Source organism: Grampus griseus (genome assembly GCF_964374135.1).
Source record: "Grampus griseus genome assembly, chromosome: 5".
Lineage (NCBI taxonomy): Eukaryota > Metazoa > Chordata > Mammalia > Artiodactyla > Delphinidae > Grampus > Grampus griseus.
This window is the reverse complement of record NC_138998.1, coordinates 104,267,823-104,281,038: the sequence shown is the minus strand read 5'-3', so window position 1 is coordinate 104,281,038 and position 13,216 is coordinate 104,267,823. Positions and strand designations below refer to the sequence as shown.

The following is a 13,216-nucleotide window of genomic DNA, read 5'->3' as shown; positions in this document are numbered from 1 at the left end:
ACTGTATAATAATTTTAAGCAATAATAATTACAACTTAGATTGCATTAAAATGCATTTTGGGTCATTTATGAAAGACGTCTCTTTCACAAAATATTCAGATTAGAAGATTCAGATTAAATCAGATTTTTATATATATATATATATATAACTATAAATATATATGTAGAACTATGAATACATATATTTATACATATATAAGTGCATATATGTATAAAATACATTTATACATATATAAATATATATATAGCTTATAGGCCTTATATCATAAAAAATTCAGAAAACTATCTAAGGTGATTCGACTTTTATGATATTATCAGACACATAGTGTCTATGAAGAAAAAAATAAAAGAAGGACGTTTGTGAACTCCTGACTTCCCTATTGTTGCCCAGTGCTCCCTATTCACTATCAAAATTTAAGAGCTCAAAAATATTTTTTCCAGGTTTCTTAACAGAGTATTGCTGTTTGCACAAGGAGGGCAGATACAGATGCCCTACAATCATATCAACACACTGATCGTTCTGAGCGATGTATATGAAGTATCCATTCAACAGAGGGAGCAATAAGTGACAGCAGATCAGGCAAGGCAGGAAAGCAGGGCCAGGGCAGGGTGAGGTAAAATTTAAGGAGGTATGTACTTGCACGTCTTGGAAAGTGAGTATCTCTTTAAATTTTGAGTTGACGCACCTCACTCTCCTCACCCTAGCTTGGGCCCTTCAGAAAAGATGGACCATCTCTCCTCATGCTTGTAGAAGAATTTTGTCTACCAAACCCCAGAACCCTATTCTATTACTGTATTATGATACTCTGTAATTAAATTTTTAAAAAATTAATTATGGCTATAGTAAATGCTCTTTGAAATATTTTCAAGAAATAGAGAGGTATATAAAATAAAAAGTGAGGTTCTCTCAACCCCATAGTTCTACTAGGTACATAGCCAAGAGAACTGAAAACATATGTTCACCCACAAACTTGTATATGAGTGTTCATTACATTATGCTTATTAGCCAAAAAGTAGAAACAAACCAAATACTGAAAGAATGAATAAACAAAATGTGGTTTATTCATACAATGGAATAGTATCCACCCTAAAAAGGAATGAAGTTCTGATACATCCTATACGGATGAATCTTGAAAACACAGACCAGGAGAAAGAAGGCAGACACAAAAGGTCACATATTGTATGACTCTATTTATATGAAATGTCTACAGTAGGAAAATCCATAGAGGCAGAAAGTAGATTAGTGGTTGCCAGGTAATAGTGGAAGGAGGAAGTATGGAATTTCTTGTGGAGGTGATGGGAACGTTCTATACTTAGACAGTGGAGATGGTTGTAGAACATTGTCAACATACTAAAACCCACTGAATTGTATGCTTTAAAATGCTAAAGTGTATGATATATGAAATATTGTTCAATAATAAATTTTTTAAAGCTAAAATGAGTGAAGGTCTGATCACTTTCCCTTATGTAGCCAGAATTTATAGTGTACCTACTATGTGCAGGGCACATCTGTAAATGTTTTACTTCATTAACTCATTTAATCCTTGAAACCACCCAATGAAACATCTTTGAAAGATAAGGAAGTTGAGGCACCAAGCAGGTTAAAAAATTTGCCCAAAGCCCTGTAGCTAGCAAGGGACAGAGCTGGGCTTATAAAACCAGCTTAAAAGCTCACATTGCACACTAGTTACTAGGAGTAATGGCCATTAAAAGTTGGGGTATATACTTCTAGGCACACACATGCATATGTATGTGTGTCGACAGATAACAAGTATTCGCATGGGACTATACATACTAGAGGTCAGCAAACTGTAGCCCATAGACCAAATCAGGCCCACCATCTGTTTATACATAATCCATGAGCTAAGAATGGATTTTATATTTTTAAATGGTTGAGAAAGAAGGAATGAAAAACGAAGAGTATCATTTCATGACACACAAAAAGCATATAAAATTCAAATTTTAGTATCAATAGAAATTTTATTGGGACACCGCCAGCTCATTTATTTTTTTGTCTGCAATGGGCTTCTACAGTACAAAAGCAGAGTTGAGTGGTGGCCACAGACAGTGTGACCCCCACAAAGCATTAAATATTCCTATCAGGCCATTTACAGAAAAAATTTGCTGACCCTTGGATTATACCATACAAGATACTCTAAAACTTTCTTAGGTCACTAAACATTATATCATGCTCAACCTCCCAGACTTCTTAATTTCATTAAATGGCTGCAAAATTAAAATGCACCTAAAATTATTCAACCTTCCCCCTATTGACGAAAAGGGCATATTCTTTACCAAATTTCTCTCCAAATGGTTGGATTAATTTATTTACCTCCTAATGTAAAAATGACTTACATTGGTGGCCTAAGTACCTGGTCTTTGGGAAGTTTCAGGCTTGTCTCACCTGAATGCAGGCTCTTTTCACAGTTGCTCAATAGTCACCTAACAAAGATGCTGAGTTCTGAGCTGTTTTGGGCTGCACGGTCAGGTCAGCTTTACACAGATTACATAGAGGGACTCATCTCTCATTCTTCTCAACAATCTTACCTTCCCTGCTTGGGTCTATTATACAGAAACTTCTTTTACAAGTAGTTAGAAAAGTGGAAGAGTAGCTACCGCTCTTTTTTTGTCCCTCTGTAGTGGATACTGTGGTGGGCTGTCAGGTCCCTCACTATTCTGTGTTGAGATATTCATTCTCCTGCTGTTGGCAGCTCACGACCTTCAGTTGTTTCGCTTTGGGAATTGCTTTCAGCTGAACAAGGCTACCTTGCCTAATGTCATGACCTTCCTTCCAGGGGCAAATCCATCCAGTAACTGATCAGTGTGGGAATATAAAAGCCCATCCACCTTGACTTAAGGCAAGACAATTATAAAAGGCCATCCCAGATCTAGAGCTCCCTGTAGAATCCACTGAGGTTCAGTTGAACTTATTCATTGTGAGACTTCTCCTGTTCAATTCTTCTCCCTTTGCACAAAGATGTTGCCCTGAGAACACTACTGCATATACTTCCTACAACCAAAACTGCATCAGAGTCTGTTTCTTGGGGAAACTGACCTAAAACACTCCTAACTCTTCCTAAAGGAAGAGAGATGTGATATTTGATATGATGCCCGAGAATAGGAGAGGAAAATGAGTCCCTGTGGCTTAGCCCCTTCAATTCTCTCTTTTTGGGGCCACCCACATGCAGGGAGGTGCATGCTCCTCCTGCTGCCTTTGTAAGGTAAGTCATGCCTCAGACTATGCTTTTCTGAGGCAAATCTGACCAACCATCATCTCTTTTCACAGTAACGAGGCTCTAAACTGTGTGACAAGGAAGTTGTCTATGGGAATCTTCTCTGAAGACTAGATTTTCCCTAGGATTGGATCTCCCAATATCTAAACTTAGCTGAGGATTCCAGGAAGTTCAATTATGGTAGTAAGCCTAATCTAAGATCTCCAGTTTGGCCTGATCAATAATTATGCTAATGATTTGATCTTTATCTGCTTGATTCCTTTGTCTTTGTTCAGTTGGGTTAAAACTATGGGACAGGAAAGAATCATGATCATCATCCTAAACCCACACTGACAAAGAAGAGCACTACATACATCCAAAAGGTAAACCTTCATTCCTCAATATTAACCATTTACAGTCTAATTTAACAGTTTTAATTAATAGTCTCTTTTACCTATATAAACAGGGAGATGCTACCCCAGCAACTCTTTAGATTGGGGTAGGTCTTAGTTCAAATCCACCTTGAGCATTTGTGATTTAGGAAGCAGTTTTCAAATAGGAAAACTGAGCTGTGTCCTTATCAATAACTGAATCAGAGAAGATCCATCTCAGATTCGGTTTAAGGATTAAAAGCAAAAAAATATATATAAAGTATCTCTGGCAATACCCTATATAGTGGGTATTCAATACATATTTATTCATAGCTCAGTAAGTATTAAGAACTATTATATAATATACCCATATGGGTGCTCTCTAGATTCTTCAGAGAGAACAAAAATCCCCTCTCTTCTACTTCCAAAAGGTAGTAGGATGACTTTTCATTCCGAAGAGACTGTTTCAAGTCAAAATTCTGGACAGTGAGTCAAGGAATCAGGGTCACACCAAAATTAACAAGTACAAAAGTAGGTAATAAGTGACAGAGAGAAACAGGGAGCAAAGGCAATCACATCCACCTTCCACTTTATGTTATAAAATGCAAAGGTTGGATGCTACAGACTGAATGTTTGTGTCCCCGCAAAGTTCACGTTAGATCCTAACCCCAAATGTGATGGTATTAAGAGGTGAGGCCTTTGGGAGGCAATTAAGTCATGGGGTGGAGCCCTCATGAATGGGATTAGTGCCCTCATAATGAGATCCCAGAGAACTCTCTTGTCCCTTCCCCAAGTGAGGACACACTGAAAAGACAGTATCTATGAAACAGGAAGTGGGCCCGCACCAGACACTGAATGTGTTGGCACCTTGGTCTTGGATTTCCCAGGCTCCAGAACTGTGAGAACTAAATGTTTGTTGTTTAGCCCACCCAGTGTATGGTATCCTGTTGAAGAAGCCCAAACTAAGAAGAAGAAAATATTCCATTTGCCTGCTAAGAGCATTGTTAACTCTGGCCACGCAGGTACCTGGAAAGTGAGAGCCTGCAGAGACTGGCTGCCAATGATGGCAGCTACCAAACTGGGGCTCTCATTAGATTTGGCCCCAGGCATCAAACAACGCAAGAGTTGCCTTCATACTGTTAGTGTGTGGCAAAGGAAGGAGGGAAGCCTGTGGTGGTTAGCCCCATCATATTCTCTTCTCACAGAGAGGGAGAACCAAGTCCCCTGAGAGTTTAGAAAACCAGCTTGAACCCAGAGGCTAAGTAGGAAGCTGAAATGGGTAAGGTTAGGCAATGACCAACATTGGAAAGCTCAGTAAAGAACAAGTTAACCAAGATAAGAATGTTTCACTTATGTCAGGGTGAACGCAAATTGATGCTCAGCATTTATTACTCTGGGGTTTTCTCTGCTGTGACCAGCATTCAGATTAAAGACCTTGCACACTAAGAATAAAACTAAGAAAAACTATGAAAAGAGTGAGTTTTCTAATCACAAGGAAAAAATAAAGAACTAAAATTTATAAAAAAAAAAGAAAAGAGTGAGTTTCCTTAAACTTCTGGAAAGAAAATTCTAATTTGTCACAAAGTGTTCCAGGAAAAGAACCTGGGATTGGAGGTGGAGGTGGCTGCCTTTGGAACGTAGATTCTGGGGATATAATCACTGACCTGATTTGTCTTCTTAGCCTGTGATGCTTGTGATTTTGTGAACTCAGAACTACTAACACTATTAATATGTGTAATCTGGTCCAAAAATCAAGCTCAAACATTTAACACCATGACCTTCGGAACTAGTGAATTCCAGAGAGGAGCTGAATGCTCTGTGAAGAAATATTTCCCTTACCAATTTTTTTCTAAATCTGTTGATTACTTTAGAGTAATCTCAAGTCTGATGCTTTAAAACGAGAGAGAGAGGGAAAGAAACAGAAAGGAAGGAGAATAAGGAGGATGAGAAGAGGAAGGAAAGAAGGAAGAAAGGGAGGGAGGGAGGGAGGGAGGAGGAAAATAACAAAAGGCAAATGAAGGAAAAGGAAGGGAAGGAGAAGAAAGGGAAGAGAAATCCATTCCTTTAAAATACGTTCCATAATTCTTTTTAAAGACCATGATTATATTACATGGATTATACTCCAGAAAGCAGTTTGGTTTATAAATAATAAATAAGACCTGACAAAAAAGGGAGAAGGAAAAATTACTGAAACATACTATTTCTGAATTCTGTTAGGCATTACACATCACTGGTAGAGAGCACAGAGACATGGGAGATTTAAAGAATGTGTTTAAATCTTTGTAAATATAAGGTGCCAGAGATTCCAGTTCAAAGAAACAGATTACTAGCTTAAGAAATGGGAGAAAAGTTCTGAGACCTCTCTCACGCAGTCATACCAGTTTCTGCAGGAATGCAGGAATTCTTGAAAAATGGTTAGTTCTATAAACATATGGGCAAAGCTGAACTTTCCATGGAAGAGAAAAAAAGTTTTCCAGGTATTTAAAACATCCTCCATTTTTCTGTATTTATTTCATTATTTTTTCTTCTTTTATGGAAAGGAGGAAATCACCGGGCTCACCTGTATCAAACCCCACACTTGGCACTAAGTCCACGGTTCCGTGAAAGGCTCCGGCCCACGCTGAGGTAGCAGTGGTGACTGTAGTCGGATCTGTTTTTGTGATGTCACACGGGGGAGCGGGAATCCTGGCCGCACGCACAGATGGCATCAGCAGGGGCCCATAGGATGGATCCAGGGCAGAGCCAGCAGAAGGGTGGTGGTGATGGTGGTGGTGGTGGTGGTGGTGGCGGTGGTGCATGTGGGGGTGGTGATGCCGCATGTACATGTCATGCATGTGGCTGTAGGACGGGCTCACCTGAGATGCCAAAGGGTAGTGCCAGGACTCGGACACGGGAGGGGGAGGGGCGGGGCCAGTCTGATGCAGCCCATGTCCTGACCAGGGGCTGGGGTCAGCGGCAGTAAAGGTGCCAGGGGGTGCAGTGACCTGGAAGTCAGGATGAACTCCCCCCAAACAGGGTGCAGATGGGGGCTGGTAAGAGCTGGTCCAAAAGGAAGTCGGGAAACTACTCCGCTGGCTTGAGAGAGCTGAGCTGTCTGAGAAGACAGAAAAATACATTATTTACATAAGATTCAGTTCTGGGATAGACTTGCCTCTACTTGTCCAATATTTTACAAGCAGACTAATTAGCATACACTCTTTTTCTCCCCACACAGAGGTGAACAGATACCAGGTAAGCCTCTGAGTTGCCATGCCAGGTCAGTACTCAGGGGTCCAGGTGCTGAACGAGTCCCCTGCTTTGTTTGCTTAGCTTAGGCTGTCACAGTCTAGGCTGAGGTCGGCAAGTCTGGGACTGGAAAGCTTCTTTTCCTCCTGCGTGTCTTGCTGCCATCAAGTCTGAGCACAGGTCACAGGTATATAAGTCTCAGGTAAGAAAAGCTTATGCCATAGACGCGATTCAGGTAGGTTGGAAACGATGATGTTTACCAATTTCTTTTAAAGGAAAATACAATTTTCACCCAAACTAAGCATTTTAACGCTGAAAGTAACAGATGGAAGTAAGATCACAGTGATGCTTGCCAACACCCATTTTCCATCAAGAAGAGTATGTTCCAAGCTTATTTTTTCTGTACAGGTCTGGGAGTTTCTAAACTGAAAATAATAATAGTTCACATTTAATGTCAGTGACCAAATGCCCAATACTAGGCCAGGAGCTTTGCATGGATTTGATCTCACTGGATACTCACTCCAACCTTATGAGGTAGTTACTGTTATTATCCCCATTTTAGAGATGTGGAAACTGAGGCAGGGAAGAAGCTCAAGAGTCACAGCTGGCAAGTGGGAGACTGGGCTTTGAAGACAGGTAGCCTGCCTGGATGGCTGGCTCTCATCATACCTGTGCCACAGGACAGCACATTTGTAACTATAACCTGAACATCTAGAATTTGGTGAAGATTCTGTGGAAATCATGAGTGGAGGAGACCCAACTGGGGTAACGGATTTGAGGAGATGTTTAGGGAAGGGGAAATGATATCAGAGAATAGCACTTGGAGATAAATAAGCAAGAGGGAGACCCGTCCCCGACTTTGCTTCAATTCAATTTCTCCACTCAATGGTCTTGACATGTTTATATAGATGACCTACTATGTGTGAAACATGGGGCGACTAGGGATGACCGGACAGATATCACCTTTAATCACAATCTGGCAGGGGACAGATAAGTAAATAGACCTAAGCAATGTAATTTGGTTTGTGCTCTCATAAGGGGAAGTACAGGGAAAGGGCACTAAAGCTGCCTAAGAAAGTAATAGCTAAATAGAAAGGGTCGGGAGGGCTAGCCTTGTGAAGAGGTAGGGAAGAGTGTTTTAGGCCAGGGGTCTCCAACCCCCGGGCCACGGACCACTACCGGTCTGTGGCCTGTTCGGAACCAGGCCACACAGCAGGAGGTAAGCAGCGGGAGAGCGAACGAAGCTTCCTCTGTATTTACAGCTGCTGCCTACCATTCGCATTACCTCCTGAGCTCTGCCCCCTGTCAGCATTATGGTGAGCTGTATAATTATTTCATTATATTACAATGTAATAATAATAGAAATAAAGGCCCAATAAATGTAATGCACTTGAATCATCTCGAAACCCTCCCCCCTACCCACGTCCTCTGTAGAAAAATTGTCTTCCCCGAAACAGGTCCCAGGTGCCATAAAGGTTGGGGACTGCTGTTTCAGGCTAATGAAAAAGTATGTGAAAAAAAGGCCAAAAATTACACATACACACACAAATAGCATTTGAGGGACAAAAAAAGAGTTCAGTGGGCAGATGGTGGCAAACAGACTATGGTCTAAGAAGGACCCACATGGGTGTGTTTTTATGAGCCATGCACTAAGTGTGGGCGCTGTCCTGAGGAGATCCAGTGAGCTTAAAAGGGTTTTAATCTAGGGAGCGTTATAGTCAGAACTGTGTTTAGAAAGCTCGATACCTCCAGTGAGAGCCAGGTGCCTCCAGTGCAGGGTAACTAAGCAAGCACGGGCCTGGGAGTCTGGGGTGCTCAGCCAGAAAGCTGACACCCAGCAATTACCCTGTCTCATTGTAGGACCCCAAATGATCTGCTGGCCTCTCTGTGGCTCAGTGTCCTCCAATCAAATGTGAGGATTTGAGCTCATTTAATTCCAAATATCTTCTGTCCCCATACCTCTAGCCATTCTGTGACATGTCCTATGGAGGATTTGTATCTATAGATAATGATAAGGTTGCTTAGTACATTAGTCATGCAAGTACAGTAAAATAGTATTTTTATACTGGGTTCCACATAAATGAACCTTGCTAGATCTTTCCATGGAATAAAAGATATCCTAAGAAGTACTGTGAAATACAAGTATTCAGAAGTCTGACATGTTCACGTTCTCACGTCATAAACTTCCAGGACATAGTTTTCTTGCCTCAGGGAAAGCTTATATAACTTGACTCAACCCCTACATGTGTAATTTGATGAACGTAATTATGATTATCACCGGGTTGTTCAAACATTTCCTTTCTCTAGCTTCCCTAAAGGCTGTGGCACTAACACTGCGAGCTCTTCCTCTCTCTCCCCATCAGCCCTACAGCAGCGCTATCATCCACCCCATCCACAGACAGATGGCTATTCAGTGTCTCAGTTCAAGTTTCCTCCCATCCCCTGCTCAGGATCTCCATGGATCTCAAAACCCTTGAGGAAATCTAAGCGATGATGTTCTTCAAGAGGCAAAGGATGAAAGGACAAACTCTTCTTCAAACCTTCCAACAGTCCTGGCAAACTTTTACTTGAATGGCTTAGTTTTGTCACAATCACAATCTATCCGAAAATAGCACTTAAAGTCACTTACTGGCATTGAGGCAAATATGTTCTATTTAAGAATGGTCTTCCTTTGACATATGAAACATGGCTGCTAATGACAAGAAGGAAAATCGTGTAAGCTGTAGGAAGAAAATTCAATTTGCCTTAAATGATGGCCATTTGTAGAATATTTCTATCATACCCACAGTAGAAAGCTGTTAATGTTTAAAGTTTAAAACTCATACAAAGAGTTTATAGAGGCTCCTTATATTATACAGTGCAGCTTTGCCACCACCAATCTGCTCCTTTGTTCTCACAGATCCAATCTTTGGTGGCAAACCCTTCATTCTGCTCATAATTTGTATCTCTTGCGGGGCCAGAATCTCATTATAAAAACAACTGAACTCAACCCACCCACAGGTGTGTGCCAGAGACAGACAGTTCTCTTTATTAATATCCCCCATTAAAATGTCAAAAGTACAGAGAGTATATGTCATTTCCCTGGATGCTTTCCTTTTGTTTCTTTCCATTTGTATGTCCACGGACCTAATTTTATTTTACAGATGCTTACGCATTTTGGATATGCGTGCAGAAATATGAATAATGAAAAAATTCCTTACCAAAAATATTATCCTACTTATGACATATTGTATTGTGATTAGTGAACACATTAGCATTGAAAGTAGAAATCTATTCTAAAAAATGCACCCCATAGAGGCTGAACAAAGCTTTAAAATGCCCCAGGGAAAAATCAAATTAGAAGCAACTTAATATTTTCCCAGTCAGTATGTCTCCTGATAGTAACATAAAGTTTGCAGAGATCTATGCAGCTCTTTTCAAAAATAATGTTGCAGTCTACAAGTAAATGAAACTATATTGAACAGAAAATGTTTATGGACAAGTCTACATTTCAAAACCACTATCTGGTATCTTGATTGTTAAAAAAGAAATTCTTGATACAAAGAAACAGATGATATTCTTTGTTTCATGCCTGGGAATCAGTGTGCTTATTTCATATGTGTGTAAATTTTTTCATTACATGACTCTTTGCTTACAAGTATTTAATCACAGCCACATTTTTTTGGATGAAAAAGCTTATGAAAAACTGCACACGCTATTTCCATGCAATATTACTTTTTAGCAATTCAGAACTATGCAATATTCACACTCTGTGGTGACTTTGGGCTCAATGATACTGGATATTTGGGTGACGTTAACACTGAGTCTAACATGTACAAAAAGTTTAAGTATACTTTGGTTCAGTTTGCATTTGGGATTAAAGAATATTACACATGCATACACACCCTTATTTCTAAACAACAACAAAAAAAGAAAAAAAGAAATTGTCTCATACAATCCACTCAAAGCATACCCAGTAATCCCACTGGCATGGTTTTTAGCAGAAATGTGTCTTAGAGACATAAAAGACTTTAACATGGATCATCAGGTGGTTCTTTCAATTTCACAGGAGCTGGGATACTTTTGACATTAAACTTCAATGCCTCTGAAAAACAACCTAAGGGCAAACACTTTATGCAAGAGAAAATTCAACATATAATTTTAAAAAATAAATATTTTGTTACCTAATTTTGAAAAAAAAATGAAAACTATATTAAAAGGAAAAATAGGACCATAAAATGTTGTAGAACCTCTATCTTAAGTCATCTTAAAAATCTCCAGAAAACATATTCTTAGAATAAATACTGATTGAAAACATCCATGTTAAAAGATAACATTTACCTTTTTATTAACCTCAGTGAAAAAAACTGCTACTCCATTCTCAACCTAGAGGGCCCTCGCTCTAATTTTAATTCCCTTCCTCTTGTTCTGTTTCCCATAAAAATAACTCATTGGGTCAGAGGTGAAATGATACGTGTTCCAGTGTTTTCTGTCACTCAGGCATTAAGCATTACCATTATATCAAAAGACTGCCCTCCAGGTATTTTGTTCTAGAGTTGCTCAAAAATGGGCCTTGTGACTCTAAAGTGAGAGTTTCAAGGGGTGCTGTCAGCTGCCCTACTCCTTGGAGGCAGGACAATGAGATAAACCAGGCCTCAATTTCCTCCCACGTGTTTGTTCTAAGCTTCCCAGCAGCGATTACTTCCAGTGCCTCTTAGAGATGCCGCCCAACTCTCTCCGTCCCTGTCTCAGTCGGCCCAGGAGATAGGCCCTCTCTCCCCTTCCTCCTCTTTGCTAAGTTTAATGCTCATTTTGAGAGGGCTTTCTTATGAGAATGTTGCTCCAAGAAGACAGATGTAGATCAGTCATGCAGAAAACATTTACTTTTCAACTACAAGAAGAAAAAGTGTATCAAGTTTACCACTCAGCATAGTTTTCAAGCCAGTGACATATTTGTCTATGTCTTGACTTAACTACTTGCTTTCCCTACATACACACACACACACACACTTTCTGTAATAACACTTAAGCACTGAGGTCAGTGAACAGACATATTTGAAGCCAACGCTTCTATTGGATGGGATAAGGAGACAGTCAGATTCATTAGGTTTTCTTAATTGAGAAGCTCTACTCAATCCATGAGGAGATATAATGCGAGAAGAGGTAGTCGTCGTGATGTCATGTCAAATAAAGTACAAATATTTACTGTCAACTGCTTGCCTCAAAGCTGCAAAACGTTTAAAGAGGACTTTCCTAACTCCATCAAGATACAGACGCAACGTATGACCGCTGTTCCATCATTAGCTGACACTTTATCATTTGCCTAAAGATTTACTGTGGAAATACATTCTGCAACCAAACATAATTCAGTTTTAAATTCCTTTGAAGTACTGTAGCACTTGTGTAGCACTGTAAAAACCTCATGCCATAAATTAGACCCTTTAATTTAATACAGCTGCTCAGCAGCTCCTCCTAAAGTATTATTGCCACGGCCATCAACATTGTCAATAGCCTTGAGTACTTAGTATGTCCAAAACACTGTATTTTTGCCAGGAATACAAACTCCTAGAAAACAGTTTTCTGAATAAAGATCCAAGGTTGGTTTTCTATGTGCCAAATGAATGGAAACTTACTTAAGGTAGAGAGAAAAGGCATCTGACCTTCAGTTGGTGCCTTGCATCAAGCCCTATGCCAAATAATTCATATATATTATCAAAATATCTTTACAACAACCCTAGGAGATGGGTATTAATCAACAAATATTATAGTTGAAGTTAATCTCAGGGAGACTTTGAGAATTACTCAAAGATAACATTGCAACCAGGCAGTAATAAGGTCAAAACTTGAACCCAAAACAAACATAATCCAACCAAAGACCGCATTATGCAAACCTGTGTTGCTTTGGCAATTAATACAATATTTCCAGCAACTCTCTTAACTAGACATGGGAATCTCAATTTATTATACTTCTCTTTAACACATTCAATAGTTGCTAAATCCTTAATTACATTTTGTGGATTTCATATGAATCATCCAACTTATGTATACTTAACTAAAAACACTAATTCACAATTAGAAACAACTATGGCAAAGTTTTATTCACAAGTGGAAAGTAAGTAATACATTTGAAATCATAGAATTTCACAGAAAAAAAAAAGATTTCAACAACCACTTAATTCAGCCCCCTTATTTTATAAATAAGAAAACTGTACCCAAAGATTGCATACAACTTATTACTAATAAATTCTCTATTAAGTCTATTAAGGACTTTTTTTGTTTTCTAATCCTGGGTACATAGTATGAACTTGGTTCATCTAATTTAATCACTTGATCATTCAATTCATATTCCATATTTTTCACATAGAAATGCATTATTCTGAGTATTGGGGAAAACGATGTGAGTTAACTAGATAGGATATATACAGTCTC

General features: G+C 39.3%; 1 protein-coding gene across 3 annotated transcripts in view; it reads right to left on the bottom strand.

Moving 5' to 3' along the window:
- VGLL3 (vestigial like family member 3) overlaps positions 1-13,216 on the bottom strand; it is a 47,099-nt gene that overhangs the window by 18,970 nt on the left and 14,913 nt on the right. For all 3 annotated transcript variants that reach the window (XM_082654118.1, XM_082654119.1, XM_082654120.1), the window contains exon 3: positions 6,144-6,677. In XM_082654118.1, coding sequence (XP_082510244.1) covers positions 6,144-6,677 — 534 coding nt within the window. The remainder of the gene's footprint in view (positions 1-6,143; positions 6,678-13,216) is intronic.